The sequence below is a fragment of the Engystomops pustulosus genome, chromosome 6 (assembly GCF_040894005.1).
Source record: "Engystomops pustulosus chromosome 6, aEngPut4.maternal, whole genome shotgun sequence".
Classification (NCBI taxonomy): Eukaryota; Metazoa; Chordata; class Amphibia; order Anura; family Leptodactylidae; genus Engystomops; species Engystomops pustulosus.
The window spans coordinates 134,750,939-134,766,058 of NC_092416.1; the positions used below are offsets into that span (position 1 = coordinate 134,750,939).

General features: G+C 42.1%; 1 protein-coding gene across 1 annotated transcript in view; it reads left to right on the top strand.

Moving 5' to 3' along the window:
* The first annotated feature begins 397 nt into the window (after window positions 1-397).
* The window catches only part of ITGB3 (integrin subunit beta 3), a 55,549-nt gene continuing 40,826 nt past the window's right edge, over window positions 398-15,120 (top strand). Inside the window, exons 1-2 of the mRNA XM_072111142.1 lie at window positions 398-554; window positions 5,111-5,193. Of these exons, the coding sequence (XP_071967243.1) occupies window positions 494-554; window positions 5,111-5,193 (144 nt within the window). The 5' untranslated portion in view covers window positions 398-493. The remainder of the gene's footprint in view (window positions 555-5,110; window positions 5,194-15,120) is intronic.

Consider the following 15,120-nt stretch of genomic DNA (forward strand, 5'->3'; position numbering starts at 1 on the left):
TGTTTATCCAAGCTAAATATCTTGCTAAATGCCAGTGTCCTACACCAACTCTACTACACACATTTACCACAAGCTTCCTTTGCTTTAATCTAGTGTACATGTGGTCTTGGTTCTATCATTTATCAGGGAAATACAATTTTGCAGTGTTGCATTCATGTTATGTGTTAAAAAAAAGTTTTTCTATAATTGTTATATTTCATATTAAATATTTTAACTATTTCAAATCAATACAGTAGCAATACAGTATCAGTGTTAGAACTTATTACCTCCATTTTGCAAATTAGCCAAAAGGGGGCAGCAGTAAGCAGAATAAGTTTAACTAAAGGGGTCTAGTAAGGATGAGTGAAGGAGTTGCAGGGTGTGAACATGGGACAAGGGAGGAGTTGTGATGACTAGAGTTGGTACTTACACTCCAGCGCCCAGCTGATTGTCAGCATACAAGCTGGTTGGGAGCTCAAGGAACTGCTTCCCCTTCCCCATATTCTGAGTGACAATGATGTGTCTTATGTACAGAGGTCTGATCCTTGTGTTACTGGTCTCTTCTATAAGCTGTGGTAAGTGGACAGACAATTTGCATTAGATGTATAATGTTATGTATTGAGAAATGTAGTGCCCACTCCTAGATTGTAAGCTCTTATGCTCAGGGATGATGTATGTGTATTGCTTCCTTATCTTGTAAAGTGCTGTTTGCACTATGTAAGTATAGGTTATTATTGCCATTCTGTAAAGTTGCAAGTTGCTACCCGCCATGCGTTAGCTCTTGGCCAAAATATAGCTTTTAGCACAGGAGCCACTGGGAGTTTTACTTCTACAAACTCATGTCAGGATATGCTGGGAGTTGTAGGTCCGTAATAGCTAAATGTATTGCTAGATGTTGCTTCACAACAGACTGTTGTAGAAGAGTATGCTGGGAGGAGTAGTTCTACCACCATGTGATGATTCATAATGCTCATTGCTATAGAACTACAGGAGATGTATAGAAATGTACTGGAGTGTTTCTCTGGTTTGTGAAGGAATTGTATTTTTATTTAAATATATTAAATAAAATATTGATTGATCAGATAGATAGGTCTTCTTATGGGTCCAGTATATAGATATATACAAGATGTATGTAATCACACACGAGTCAGACGCATGTTCCTTCTATATAGTCTATGTCATTGTTTGGCATGTCTCCACATCTGTCTGAAAATTTCCTTTAATTTGGAGAACAGTTCCATTCAACAAAGAGATGTAAAGTACAAAAAACAATTATACCCTCATTCTACATATATTTCACTCACTTTCCTAAATGCAAACATATGGATTGTCCCAAGAAAAAAGTTATATGACTGCATTCTATGGGACACATTTACGAAGGGCTTTGCGCCAGTTTTCTGTGGTACTTTGCATGTTCTCATAGGTATAAGCTGCTTGCACAGGTATTTAAGAAGTGTCTCGTTATGTGGCGCGGCTGCACTAGCCACCATGCAACACAAATTAGGGGGCGTTCTGTGGTAAAGGTGCAACACAAAAAAGTTGGTGAACTCTGTTGGGCCAGTGCAGGGAAGCACTAGATTCATGATATCTGGCGCACGTTCTTAATGAGTGTTATACACCAGCAGAGCACTTTTAGTGTAGTTTCCTACATTCTTAGTAAATGTGCCCTGTGTCAATGATGTCCATCTGGCTGATACATTTTTGTATTTCTTCCTCTAAAAAGAAGAATTCATCATAAATTCACTGTATCATTTTTGCTAATAAGAATAAATTGTTTTATGGATCTGCTAAACACTCTGAATCAAATAGTTTTTACGGGTTGTAGAGGGTGTGGTCATGATAAATGAACGAGTGCTATCTGTTTTTTTTTTACCGGCAACACACACTGCATTAAATGCAATGTAATGGATTAATGCACACTTCCTTTTTTTTAACTGACTGTCGGGGTTATTTATCATCGTGCGTTAGCGGATGATAGTCCTGTCGCTGCTCTGGAGCAGACGGATACATCTAGAGGCTTCTCCTGCGTAGAGCTTATCTGTCGGCCTGGCGTAAAAATAAACACAGCAGGCGGATTTTCATATCTGAAAATTTGCCATCTGAAGCGAGTGTGCACAGGGACAGGAAAATTTGCCATCCGAAGCGAGTGTGCGCAGGGACCCATTCCCATTCCCTGCCGGCTGTCCGCACCCCCTTCATACAAGCTGTAAAAGTGTCTTTTATTTTTTGTGATGCACACTGTATCAGTTGTGGGTTGCACAGCCTATTTTTAGGCCATGCCTTTTGCCCTGATTCTTATCCCACCCCCCACACCAATAATCCCCTCTAAAGGGCCAACATTGCATATTACCTCCCAACACTGTATTAAGCCACTTATTGGGCACCCTATGCACTCACTGTTTAAAGACTCCACCCCTGTGGTCCGCTTAAATATAATTCACCCCTATTGTGCCCCAACATTTATTGCCCCTAACCCCCTTCACACAAACACTTACTTCCTCTATATTTTGGTCTAACAGAAAAAAAGTTAAGGCTTTCTGGATTGTAGTGCAGAAAATCTGCATGAAAATGTGTACCCAATACGCCTGTTTGCATTTTTCATGTGGATTTTTTTGTGTTTTTAAGCATATTTTTTACCTGTTTTATTTCACCTGATCTGATGTCATTTCAATCAAAAATCTGTATCAACTCCGCATCATGGTACAAATTTGAAGCAGATTTATTGCAGATTTTCAGTCTCCCAATATAAAAAAAGCATGAAGAAAAGTAACATCATCATTATTTTATTTCCAGCTCTGAGCAACAATTTTTGTACATTAATTTTTCCAAATCACATTCACATTAATGCTACTGAATAATACTGCAAATTTTCTGCACCACAACCTGTGTGTAAAATCTGCACAGAATCCGTAACATGTACAGATAACCTAAGGTTGCTGTCTTCTCTGCTGCGTGCCAAAAAATGAACCTCTATTTAATATGCGCCAGTGGCACAGTCCCTGAGATCCAGGACTTTCCCACTGAATCCGTTACATAACTCCCAACCATCCTGGATCCACTGAGACAGTCCTGCTTAGTGTCCTGCTGTCCTGGACGGCGGGAGGTATGTACTGGGACATCAACTCTGCCAGCATACTCGAGACGCCAACAGAGTTTATTACTGTAATAATGTATAGAGCCGGCAACTCCCTGCACTGTTACTCCGCTTCCGCTTTGCATAGCATAGCTGGCAGATGATGACATCATGTGATGATGTCATCCAGGCCTGTCGGCCTTACTGCTACATACAGCAGAAAGAGAGGAGAGAGGAGTTGTTGCGGGGGAACGGGGAAAAGTATTATTTTACTGTTGGGGCACAATAAGATGGGGATCTTCTGTGGGGGCACAATAAGAGTGGAAGCTGCTTGAGGATGAGCTGCTGGGTGTGCAGAATAAGAAAGGGGGCTGTTGGGGTTGCAAAATAAGAGGGGGGAATGGGGAGGCAAAAGAAGAGGGGGAGCTGCTGGGGGAGGCAAAAAAAGGAGGGGAACTTCAGGGGCACCATAAGAGGGCTTTAATATGAGAGGGAGCTGGGGGCACAATATAAGAGAAGGAGATGAAGGGCTCTAAGGGGGAAATAATACTGTCTGGAGGTGAAGTTATGGTGGAGCAAAAGGTGTGGCTTAAGGCAAAAAAAATTCTGCAGTGCTCATAGCGCTTTGCATATTTTGTCCTTTTTTCTTGCTATGAAAGTTTGGAGGTATGTCTCTACAAATCCACAATGCCTCCCAGAAAGAACAGTTCTCAGACATAAGTTCCCTGGGACATGCCCTCCAAAATATGGGTGCTGGGGCTGTATTGCTCATGCAGAATTCCAGCATTCTGGAGTTGCCGTTTCTCAAGAACCATGAAAAATTTGTGCTCCATATGCATATGCCAACACTCCACAGATCCCGAAAATCTCTCCTTTTTTTAGGGTGCCTCCCATTAGACTTGGAATTGTAATATTTTATATTGTTTATATTGACACTTGAATTATTGTGTGACAGTAGAAATTTCTTGATTTCTGTCCCACTCTGAAAGATGTGCAGAATTGAGATAAGTAATTAGTTAACTGCTGCATTCACACTTTTCATCTTATTACCAGGAGTAAAACCACATCACCTGGAAGCTACATAGACTGACATACTATATGGCATGGATCCACTTACCACAACCCAGTCTGATCTTTAGAACTCTAGGCATTATCCTTCCCCTTCCCTTTCAGGAGCTGATTATAACTCCCTGTATATATGTATTGCTTATTCCCACAAATATAATACCACTTAGCTCACTCATATTTAACCCCAATGTGTCACTTTAATAAAAAAAGGGAATTTATTTACAAAAAATAGCTTTTAGTCATGTACTAATATTCCTGAATATACCTCAATGGGAAACTGTAACGTGTAAATGATATTCAGGTAACTAACAGAATGTTATAAAACAGGATGCGTTGTGCAGGATAATGCATAGTTTTGTCTAAAAAGACTGAGTATAACTTATTGATTTATTGGTGCTCTATGTGCACTTAAGAGTCCAATGGGCAGTCCTAATCAGTGATTGACAGCCATCTGGGTGTGTATGCTGTTACAGGTAAGGTTGACAATCACTTCAGTGTGTTTGGTTTACAATCTTTGATCCTGTTGGTAGATGTCCTTTAAGGTTAAATACTTAGTCCTTTCACAGCAACCCCTGTGCATATGCCCTATTTGGTCATATAAATGTTATCAAAGGAGAGTTCCCTACTTGAAGTGGAAAGTAGCCAACACGCAGCAGCTCTTGTTGCTCTTCCCATTTACTGTGTAGAAAGACTAACACCATGGAAGTCAGCAGCTTCTGTATGATAGAGTTAGTCTCTTACCTAACACAATATAATCTAATGTCTACAAGTGATTCCCTGGTACAGTCATATATTGTACAAGGGCACAGAGGTTTTTGGATGATAAAGGTATATACAGGCTGTGATTCTGACTGTTAAACTGAAGAATTAGCAACTAATCAGACCTGCATTTCTGTTGTTAACCCTTTTCTATGCAGGAAAATTATGTCAGTATACTACATCTATGTACATTTTCTCATAAGTAACATATGCAATATCTGTATATTTCAGCTTCCATTTGCTCTTCACGAGGGGTGAGCTCCTGCCAGCAATGTCTAGCTGTCAGCCCAATATGTGCCTGGTGTTCACAGGAGGTAAGGCCCTCTAGATTGTAATCTCCTTGGGCGAGAGTATGCTAATAATATAAGATTGATGCCAATTATTGTCTTATATTGTTATATTTTGATGTACCTTTTACATGTTGTAGTTTCCGTGTTGTTTGGTTGCATGTACACAGCTCCCCTTAACCCCGTCAGTGGTCTACAGATCCTTCCCGCTTTCCTTCAGCCTCCTAATAAGGCAATGTTTCCCTGGGCTCATTCTACACGTGGGGCTGTGTCTCCCAGACAGATGTAACAGCGAAAATCCTGACACTGTGCCAGGTCCCCACCCTCAGCTCCTCCAGAACATCTCACATCTGGGAATCCTTGTACTTGGAGCTAAACTTCCACGGACAAGCTCTTGGTTTATATGTTTAAGTCATTCTTTACATATTCTATGACGTTTGAGGGAGTAGCAAAAGCAGCTGGACAGAAAAGATTTCCTTTGTCAAAAACCTAGTTCAAAAACCTACCATTTTAGTCCAGGATTTGAAAATAGTGGGGGACTCCAAACTATTATAGTTATCTAGCCCAGATTAGTACAGTTGTGAATGTCAAAATGTGTGTGTGTTTACTTATTTTCTTTTTAGAACAATTTACATTTTTTAACATGTAAAATACATTGCATGACTTGTGTGGTGCAGTGTATTATACTTTCTGAAAGTGAATCAGATGCTATAAGGCCATGCCTCTGGCATATGCTGTAGGTAACCATTAGTTGACATGTGACATAATAACTTCCTCATGGTCATGCTACTGGGTGCCAAAGAGGACCAGGGCCTTCTGAAACCACTTAGACATAGATGGCTGTTCAGTCTAAGAGGTCAAACACCAAGGGCTATTGCTCTTCCACCACAAAGCATGGGCTGCAGGAAGACTTGATGTCAGCCTCCATAAAAACCCAAAGTTGTTGTCACTAAGGGAATGAAACGTATTTCTATGTAATAGATACTGGTGATTTATCATCAGGATAGACTGATGTGTGGGAGAGTGACACCAGTCAAGCCCACCAATCAGAATAAAGTAGGAACCACAACTTTTGGTCCGATATGTTACATTTCACCTCTTGTTGAAGTGAATGAGATCATAGCTATAATAAAAAAACATAGCTTTTGCACCTAAAACCCCTCAAAAATTGCCATGGAGTTTAGAAAACTAATTTTCAAATATCCCATGAGGAATATTTAAGCTCCTAGAGCAGTGATGGCAAACCTTTTAGAGACCACATCATGGCCGCCACCAATACAACTGCAATATATTTTACCACAGACACCATATGACTCTTTATATTCACACCTCCTTGATTCTTAAAAACAGCTTTTTATTCAGCAGGAGCAAAAAGGCGACAAAACTTCTCTCTTATTGCATATGAGGCCATAGACGTGGTTATCCAATTTCTTCAGCAATCCACACTGCAGCAGGACTTGTTTAATGAGATGCCAGTAACCTTTACAACGTTTCAGAGCCTCCGCCTTCTTCCTCAGGCATGAGCATCCGGCGTATACTATCCAAACCATAACGTATCGGACACAATAATCCTCTACTCAAAACAATTCATCATTAAAAACACACAGGCACAAATTTATCAAAAACAGTGCAAACTGTGCTAAGTGCAGTTTGCCTGTAGAGTGTACAGTGTGCGACAGAATCAGGAAATGTGTCGCACAGACTTCATGAATCTGGTGCCCCCTGCACTGCTCCAGTAGAATGCAAAAACTTTTTTTGTGACCCTTTAACATAGAGCTTGCAACACAATTATGTCGGACTCTGCATGATAAATGTGGCGGTCCAACTGTGCAGAAATTTACGTTGCGTCTGGCAAAGTGCAGCTGCGCCACATATGTGTCATGGACACTTTATAAATACCTGTGCAAGCAGTTTGCACTGAAAAGAAAGTGCAAAGTCAGACAAAAAACTGGCACAGGGGTTTTAATAAATCTGGGCCACCGTGAACAAGCCCTGCTGCAGTGTGGAACGCTGAAGAAATTGGATTCTCATGCCTTTGATTTATTTGCAGTAAGAGAGAAGTTTTGTTTCCTCTTTGTATTTTTAGAGTGCTGCTAAAAAAAGGTGTTTTATAGAATCAAGGAAAGGTGGATATATAGAGTCATGGGGAATAGTAATCACTGTGCGCCGGTGTATAATAGCCCCGCCGCTGGGTTCTGCGCTGTGTTTATTTCTACGCAGCCAGTGACTCTTCACACGTGAAAATTCTCCGGTTGCAGCGAGTGCACGGGCATGGTGACGGTAACACCGCATGCCAGCCCACTCCTACATGCGCTTCCCTGCACCCACCCCCCCCTTCACTCCCCACTGGCGTGAAGGTGGCGGATTAGGTAGAATAATTGCAAGTGCTAGCAATAGGCTAGCATTTTCAATTATTTCAGGGCATCTACTACACTGACGTGGTACAGAGGCCATGATAAATATCACACATGGTGTCGGTGGTATGATACATTGTAATGGCTAAAAGGAAGTGAGAAGCCTCCTAATTTAAAGGACACCTGTCATCAGGTCTCTGTCACTATTTCTGTTGCCTCTACCTGTTGGAGCAGATCACAAGGATCCATCCCAGCCTTTATCTAGTAAATTCATACATTAATCATTATAAAATCATCTTTTCTTTATTATGTAAATGAGGCTGGTCACATGGTCAGAGGCAGTGATATCACCCCTGTTACCCCTCCCCTCTCCTCCCCCTGCTCAGGTCCGTGTGTAATGTATAGTAAAGCATTGCTAGCGTGTGTGCTGCATCTGCTAACATGCTGCATCCTCCTAATACACAAGTGTGAGACACAGACATCAGCTACACAAGTACCTGACATGTTCTGCTATAACATGGATGCCTGGAGCTGTTGTATATCTCCTATACACACACACAGGCTGCAGGGGGCGTGGCCACCAGCAAGCACATGGAGCAGCCATCACCTCATTATACAGCCTCACATCATTACACAGGCTGTCAGTCAAGCACTGGGGGTGTGGCTGTACCTCCCACTCATGAATAAGGTGGACAGCTTGAATATGCTAATGAGTCATTGGACATTTCACAGGTCATTTGCATACAACTTTAGGACCTCATTGCTTAAGTTTACAGGCATGTAGAGGGACAATGAAGGGATAGAGGCGATGCTCTCTAATGGCAGGTTATGAAAATATATTTAGTTTAGGGGGGTTATTTTGCCTGACAGGTTCTCTTTAAGATTTCATCATGTCGTCTATGTGAATGTTATCTGAACCCAAATACTTATTTTTTCTGCATTATAACAGATAACCTATGAATTTCTGCAATTTATTCACAAATGTGAAACCACAAATTCCAATAGTGTTCGGAAACCATTAGGAATGATTTCCTTCCACATTTCACAATTAGCTGGATACATCTAGAATATGTATGTCACATCATAACAGTTTTTAGATCTTCACATGAATCACTAGACGTCTGTAAAGTACAGTAATGTACAGTAAAGAGTAAAATAGAAAATACAAGGACTATTCTATACTAGTTACCACTAGTGGTAATGATGCAAACCGTTACAAGCCAATGGAAAAATATGCCATGAAACACAAGGTATGAGACATGCTGTAGTTGAGAATGTTCTTAAAGGTCCAGTGTGTTAAGTAAAATTCATGAGATGACTCTGCTTATCCTATCCCTGTCTACACAGGAAAGCTAAGTAAATCTAAAGGATTGGTCTGTTGTGGTCGTTTTTGTCACTATGAAAATGCATTTTTAGTCATTACAAATGCTACTTTTGCTATAGGGCGAGCTGATGTAGAAGAACTATATCAATGGTCCTCCTGCCCACAGAAAAAGACACCACCATTATAAATGTAGCTTGTTAGATTGGGGCCTTGTTAAAGATTTGGCAATGTGGTACAGAAACTGGGGCTGCAGGGGGGGACTAGAACTGGGGCAGCAGGGAGGGACTAGAACTGGGGCAGCAGGGGGGGCTAGAACTATGGGAGGAGAGGGGAACTAGAACTGGGGGCTGCATAGGGGGAATAGAATTGGGGGCAGGAGGGGGGATAGAACTGGGGCAGAAGGGGGGAACTAGAACTGGGGGCAGAAGGGGGGGAATAGAACTGGGGGCAGGAGGGGAGGGAGATAGAACTGGGGCAAAAAGGGGATAACTAGAATTGGGGGCAGGGGGGAATAGAACTGGGGGCAGGAGGGGGAACTAGAACTGGGGGCAGGAGGGGGGAACTAGAACTGGGGGCAGGAGGGGGGACTAGAACTGGGGCTGCAGGGGGGAAACTAGAACCGGGTGCAGGAGGGGAGGGGGAAATAGAATTGGGGGCAGGAGGGGGGAACCAGAACTTGGAGCTGCAGAGGGGAAACTAGAACCGGGCAGAAGCGGGGGCCTAGAACTGGGGGCAGGAGGGGGAAACTAGAACTGGGGGCAGGAGGGGGGAACTAGAACAGGGGAAAGGCGGGGGAAATTAGAACTGGGGACAGGAGGGGAGGGGGAAATAGAACTAGCTGCAGTAATGGGGAGGGAAACTAGACCTGGGGGCAATATAATAGTAGTCATATTGTTGTACATAGGGGCAGTATTATAGTGGTTATATTGTTGCAGATACAGGCAGTATTATAGTAGTTATATTCTTGCACATAGGGGCAATATTATAGTACTTATTGTCTTTTACATGGGGCCAGTATTATAGTAGTTATATTGTTGTACATAGGGAGCAGTATTATAGTAGTTATATTGTACATAGGGGGCAGTATTATAGTAGATATATTCTTGTACATAGGGGCAGTATTATAGTTGGATTCATGTATATAGGGGGCAGTATTATAGTAGTTATATTCTTGTACAAAGGGGCAGTATTATAGTAGTTATATTCTTTTCACCTCAGGCATCAAAAAGGCAAGACTCTTCCTGGTGCAGCAGATAATTAGTAATGATAACCGGCTGGATGCAGGCAGGGCACAGTACTGAGGTCTACCAGAGCCCCTGTGTGCAGTCAGTTTTTCACCATTATTACCTGCTGCATGGGTTCAGACAATTTCCAACATCATTATTATCATCTTGTTTGTGCCCTGTATTGTAGTCTGCTCTGGGGTCTATGTCACTTGTTGTACAAATACAGAATTATGCAGTAGTGGTTTCTGGGGGGAATTTGCTATGTATTGTGGTTTTTGGCGCATCAAGGGTTTTGGTTAATAGTGCGGCCCCCTGAAAGGTAGTGGTATGACAATGCAGCCCTCGGACCAAAAAAAGTTGTGCACTCCTGGTTTAAAAAAAACAACGTGTCTGTTTTCTATTAGTCAGAATTTAGTTCCAGAGCCTTCTATACGCCCATCCCAATGTCCTGGTTGCTTCCTGCCTTCTTACCTACATAGCTGCAGGTTATCTAGTTTACAAGCCTGTACTGCACTCAAATGGGTAATAGATAGGGTTTTGTGTGCCAGAACACAAGTGGGTGGGTAGCAGCTTGCTTCAGGGAATATAGTACTGTGTCAATCACTTACAAAATATTCACATACTAAATAGTTACTTGTGTGGGAATAGAAGTAAAATGTATGCTAGCACGAAGCATCTAGGCACAGAGTAATGGACAGAGGGACATTAGCTCACAGGGGGAATGACGTTATGTGTTACTTGGCCTACAGAGGAGAAACTTCCTGTCTCAGAATACAGACACCCATAAATACACACACTGATTCACAGACGTACAGCCATACATACACTATGTGACGTATGCAATGTATACAGACACATGCATCATCCACAAACAGAAAGCTGTATTTACACTACAAAAGAAAATTCTGCGGATAAATTGATCGCCTCACTGATGAGAAACACAGCCATCATCTGTATGTATAGGGTCCCTGCAGCCGGTGTTAAAAGGAAACGTTTTTTTGTATTTTCAGCTCGCCTTTATTGCTGTCCCGGGATAGCCGGTGCTACGATTAAGGATCATAAAGATTCTAAAAGCATCCGTTTTTTTACTCTCTTGTCATGGCAATAAGAGAATGTTTTTAACTAGAATGAATTTTAAGGATTCAATGTATTTCAAGGATTTGGCTGAGTGCTGGAAACCATTTATTCCTGTGAGCTGAAGTTAAACCCTGTGGCAGTGCTACCACAGAAGAAATTAAGTATTGTACGATGTATTGGATTATGTATTATCCCTATGTCTTGTCACATGGCCTCATAAAAGTTAATCAGGGTATAGGCTTTTCTGTCACCAGGAATGTCCTTCTTAGGCTACATTCACAGACATGTATGGGGGACGTATATACAACCGACGTATGTACGGCCGATATACGCCCCCCTTACACTTCTATGGGCTCACGGCCATGTACGGGCACCGTGCGGCACCGCACCGTACCGCTCCGTAGCCCGGGAAAAGATAGGACATGTCCTATCTTTTCCTGTGATACGGCGCCGTGTGCTATATCTTCCTATGGAGAGGGGCGGGGGTGAGCAGCGCTCATCCCCCGCTCCTCTCCGCATCGCCGATGTATGCCCGCCGTACTACGGTACGGCGGGCATACATCGTGTGAATGTAGCCTTAGCTCGTGACAGATTTTAATAACCTATGCTTTGCTGATTTTAAAAATGTCTTTGTCAGGATTACGATTCATTTCAGTACTTTATATAAGCTTAATTCACATTACCGCGCTCATTAACTTGGTGGGGGCAGGGGGCAGCTGCAGCCTGTGTGTGACTGTGTCGGTTTCCTCTCCTCCACACTCATCCAGACAGGTTGATTGTGGAGTAGAGGAAGAATGCATGAGGAGACACTGGCTGCAGCTGCGCCTCCCCATGGGACTCACCACATATCACATGCTGCGGCTATTGGAACCTGTTGCCAGCTGAAAATGACCTGGTGAAAAGTTCACTTTAAGATATGACTAGAGGCATAGATATCCATTTCCCATGTTTTTGTATATTCCTTACTCAGAATACCAAGTGTGGCATGCAAGGACTTTAAGAATCTGTAAACTTGTAAAGGTGGCCTGCACAGGTTAAATTCCCTTCCTGACCCACATCCATGGCCATCATATACACAAACAATTCCCCTACACTGTATTGATGAAAGCAATTACTCTATAACAGTGCTGTCTGTAGTTTGGAGTCTTTTGTTTTTGGCATAGGTACTGGTTTGGGCATCCCATGTCATGTTGCTAGTAGGGTGCTGCTACAAAAATAGAGATACATTGCCAGTGGTAGATGACACAAATAAGTCTCACCTGAGACAAATGAATATGTTTCAACTGAGACAAAAAAATTTCAAATGTTGAGGGTTGGATTAAGCCCCTCGGCTGTATTTATTTTATAGCCCCTACAAGTCTAGAATTCACTTTATACATATGGCACTAGAATAAAACTTCTTAGAGACTGGAGGATGCACCCCTTCTGCCTCCTCTTAATCTGTGGTTTTGAGACTTATTGGAGGACATTCAAAGGTCATGAAAGGGCTCGTGTACATGTGTATGGAGAGCAGGAACATATGTACAAGTATTTTACGGGTGAAGGTTGTTTTCAGTGTAAAATTTGGTGGGCAGTTTGGTTGGCCATGGGCCTTGTAGAATGCTTGGGCCCCACGATACAGCCGAAACTGCCTATATTACTACTTCTGCATCCACTGCTGCAAAGGGTGCACTCACATGTTGCAGTTAAAACTGCATTGTGATCAGTTCTGATGTGGTTTTAGGTCCATTTTCTTAATTTAACTGCAAAAACATGAACTGTGAAATGTGAATCACATTTATTGAACAGGTTTCGTCTTCGTGACGGACATTCCAGCAAACACATGATGCAAGTTTGATGTGAGTTGAATGCATCTAACTCGCACGTGGGGAGTAAGTCTTAATCTTATAGGAGTAGTTCACTCTTATATATCTAAGATATTTAATAAATGTCTTACAGATGCAGATCCCTCAACTGAGACTTGCACTTGTCTCCAGTTCTGGGGAGTGTGTCTCACCCGATGAAGTGTCAGTGTAGGGTTGTAGATTCCACAAGTCAGTTCCTCTCCCCTTAGTCAGGTCTGTTAAATCCAAAGTTAACAGAGAAAAAAATGGAGATCTCTGGTGCACTCCTTACGTCTTTAACATCCTTTCCGAAGTATAAATGCTTGGCTCAGTGGTTAGCACTAACACCTTGTAGCGCTAGGGTCCTGGGTTCAAGTCCCATCCAGGTCAACATCTGCAAAACGTTTGAATGTTCTCTATGTGTTTGCGGAGGTTTATGCCTTCCAAAACACACTGGTAGGTTGATTGATTGATACTGTGCAACACTGCAGAATCTGTAGGCGCTATGTAAATAAAGAATTATTATTATTACTCCATTCTCGTTTAAAAATTGGTTTTCTATTTGTTTATATTGATTAAAAGAAGTACAATTGTTAAAATGGCCAATTGGGCTAATCATGTTTCGAGGCTAACCTTGCCTCTTTATCAATCTATTATCAAAAATATGTACATGCTGCTTATTCTGACCTTAATAAACTATTCTGCCCTAAGGCAGAGAGATGCCTTCTCAGTCAGGCCTAAAACTTAACTTTTAATAATTAAGTAAAATTGTAACTTAAACTAAATTCACACACATTTTTAAAACTGCAGGTGAGGGTTGCAGATTATAGTATGGTGTCGCCTGTGAGGTAAGTATCAACTCAGGATATATTGTATGTTAGTCGATCCCTGCAGTGATCGTACTCATTTGCAACAACACACTTGCGCTTAAAACACACACTCTAGCCCCCCCGACATGTTTCGCCGGTTAGACCAGCGTCATCAGGGGATCGGGGCTACTAGTTTGTGGGAGGAGCTAAGGCAAGTATAAATGACTTCTAGGTGGGACTTAGACACGTTGTTAGCCAATAGGAGGTACTTGGTTCTCGTTGTATCCCAGTAACCGTTACCGACAAGTGAGGCGGCCAATGGGTACCGGGTATATGTATAGCGTCCCTCCTGTTATACAGGAAGTGACCTGATAGTTATGAGACCGTATTGCGATTGGTCAGCTGGTCAATTAACCCTTCATGTTTATTTTTACCCCCATCCAATAAAGTTTCTCAACGGAGGTGTATGTGTGTTAACTGCGCGTACCTCAATTGGTCATCCTCCTCGCATCATCCGTTTGCGCCTTATCCTTATTGGTGAGGGATGCAGCCTGTAGGATCGCGATCTTACTTACCACAAGTTCTCGCGACTGTTGCGTGCTGATGTCACTGTGCGCATGCGCGTGGAGATAGAATTATTTTCTCCACCCTATTCCTCCGTGCTAGATGTCACTGTGCGCATGCGCGTGGAGATAGAGTTATTTTCTCCACCCTATTCCTCCGTGCTAGATACCGTAGTGGGCATTGCGCATGCGTGGGGAGATAGAATGTTTTACTGCCCTATTCTTCAGCACTAGTTATCGCTGTCGGCTTGGCTCATGCGCACAGGGGTAAAACGTATTTTATCTTTACTTTCAGCCGCCCCATTTGCTCAGCAATGAGCACCACTCACTATGACTAAAAGAGTGGTCGATAGTGGTATAGATATAGTTCTATTATTAGCAATTTGCTTGGATGTTTTTCTCTTTGAGGGGATGAGTATCCTTGAGTATGCTTGGGTATGAATCGTATCTTTGTATGACTATTGTGCCCACGTAAGTCTTTTTATTCTTATTTATTGTTATTTTGTATTATTATTATTTATTTATTATTCTTCATGGGATCGTCGTAGTGTTATAAATGTAATGTAAATCTGTATTAAGGTTGAATTAGCTTGTCTATACACTGGCTGGCCAGGGTCGCTAAAGGGTCGAATTTGTTATAACAGATAGACTACAAATTCGTCGAATTTGTCATATTTATAACAAATAGACTACGATATGTCCCCTAGAATAACTTTTGTCATTATTGTGCCTTTATTGTGATAGCTCCCAAAATTGTGTGATTCTTGAACATCAGGTA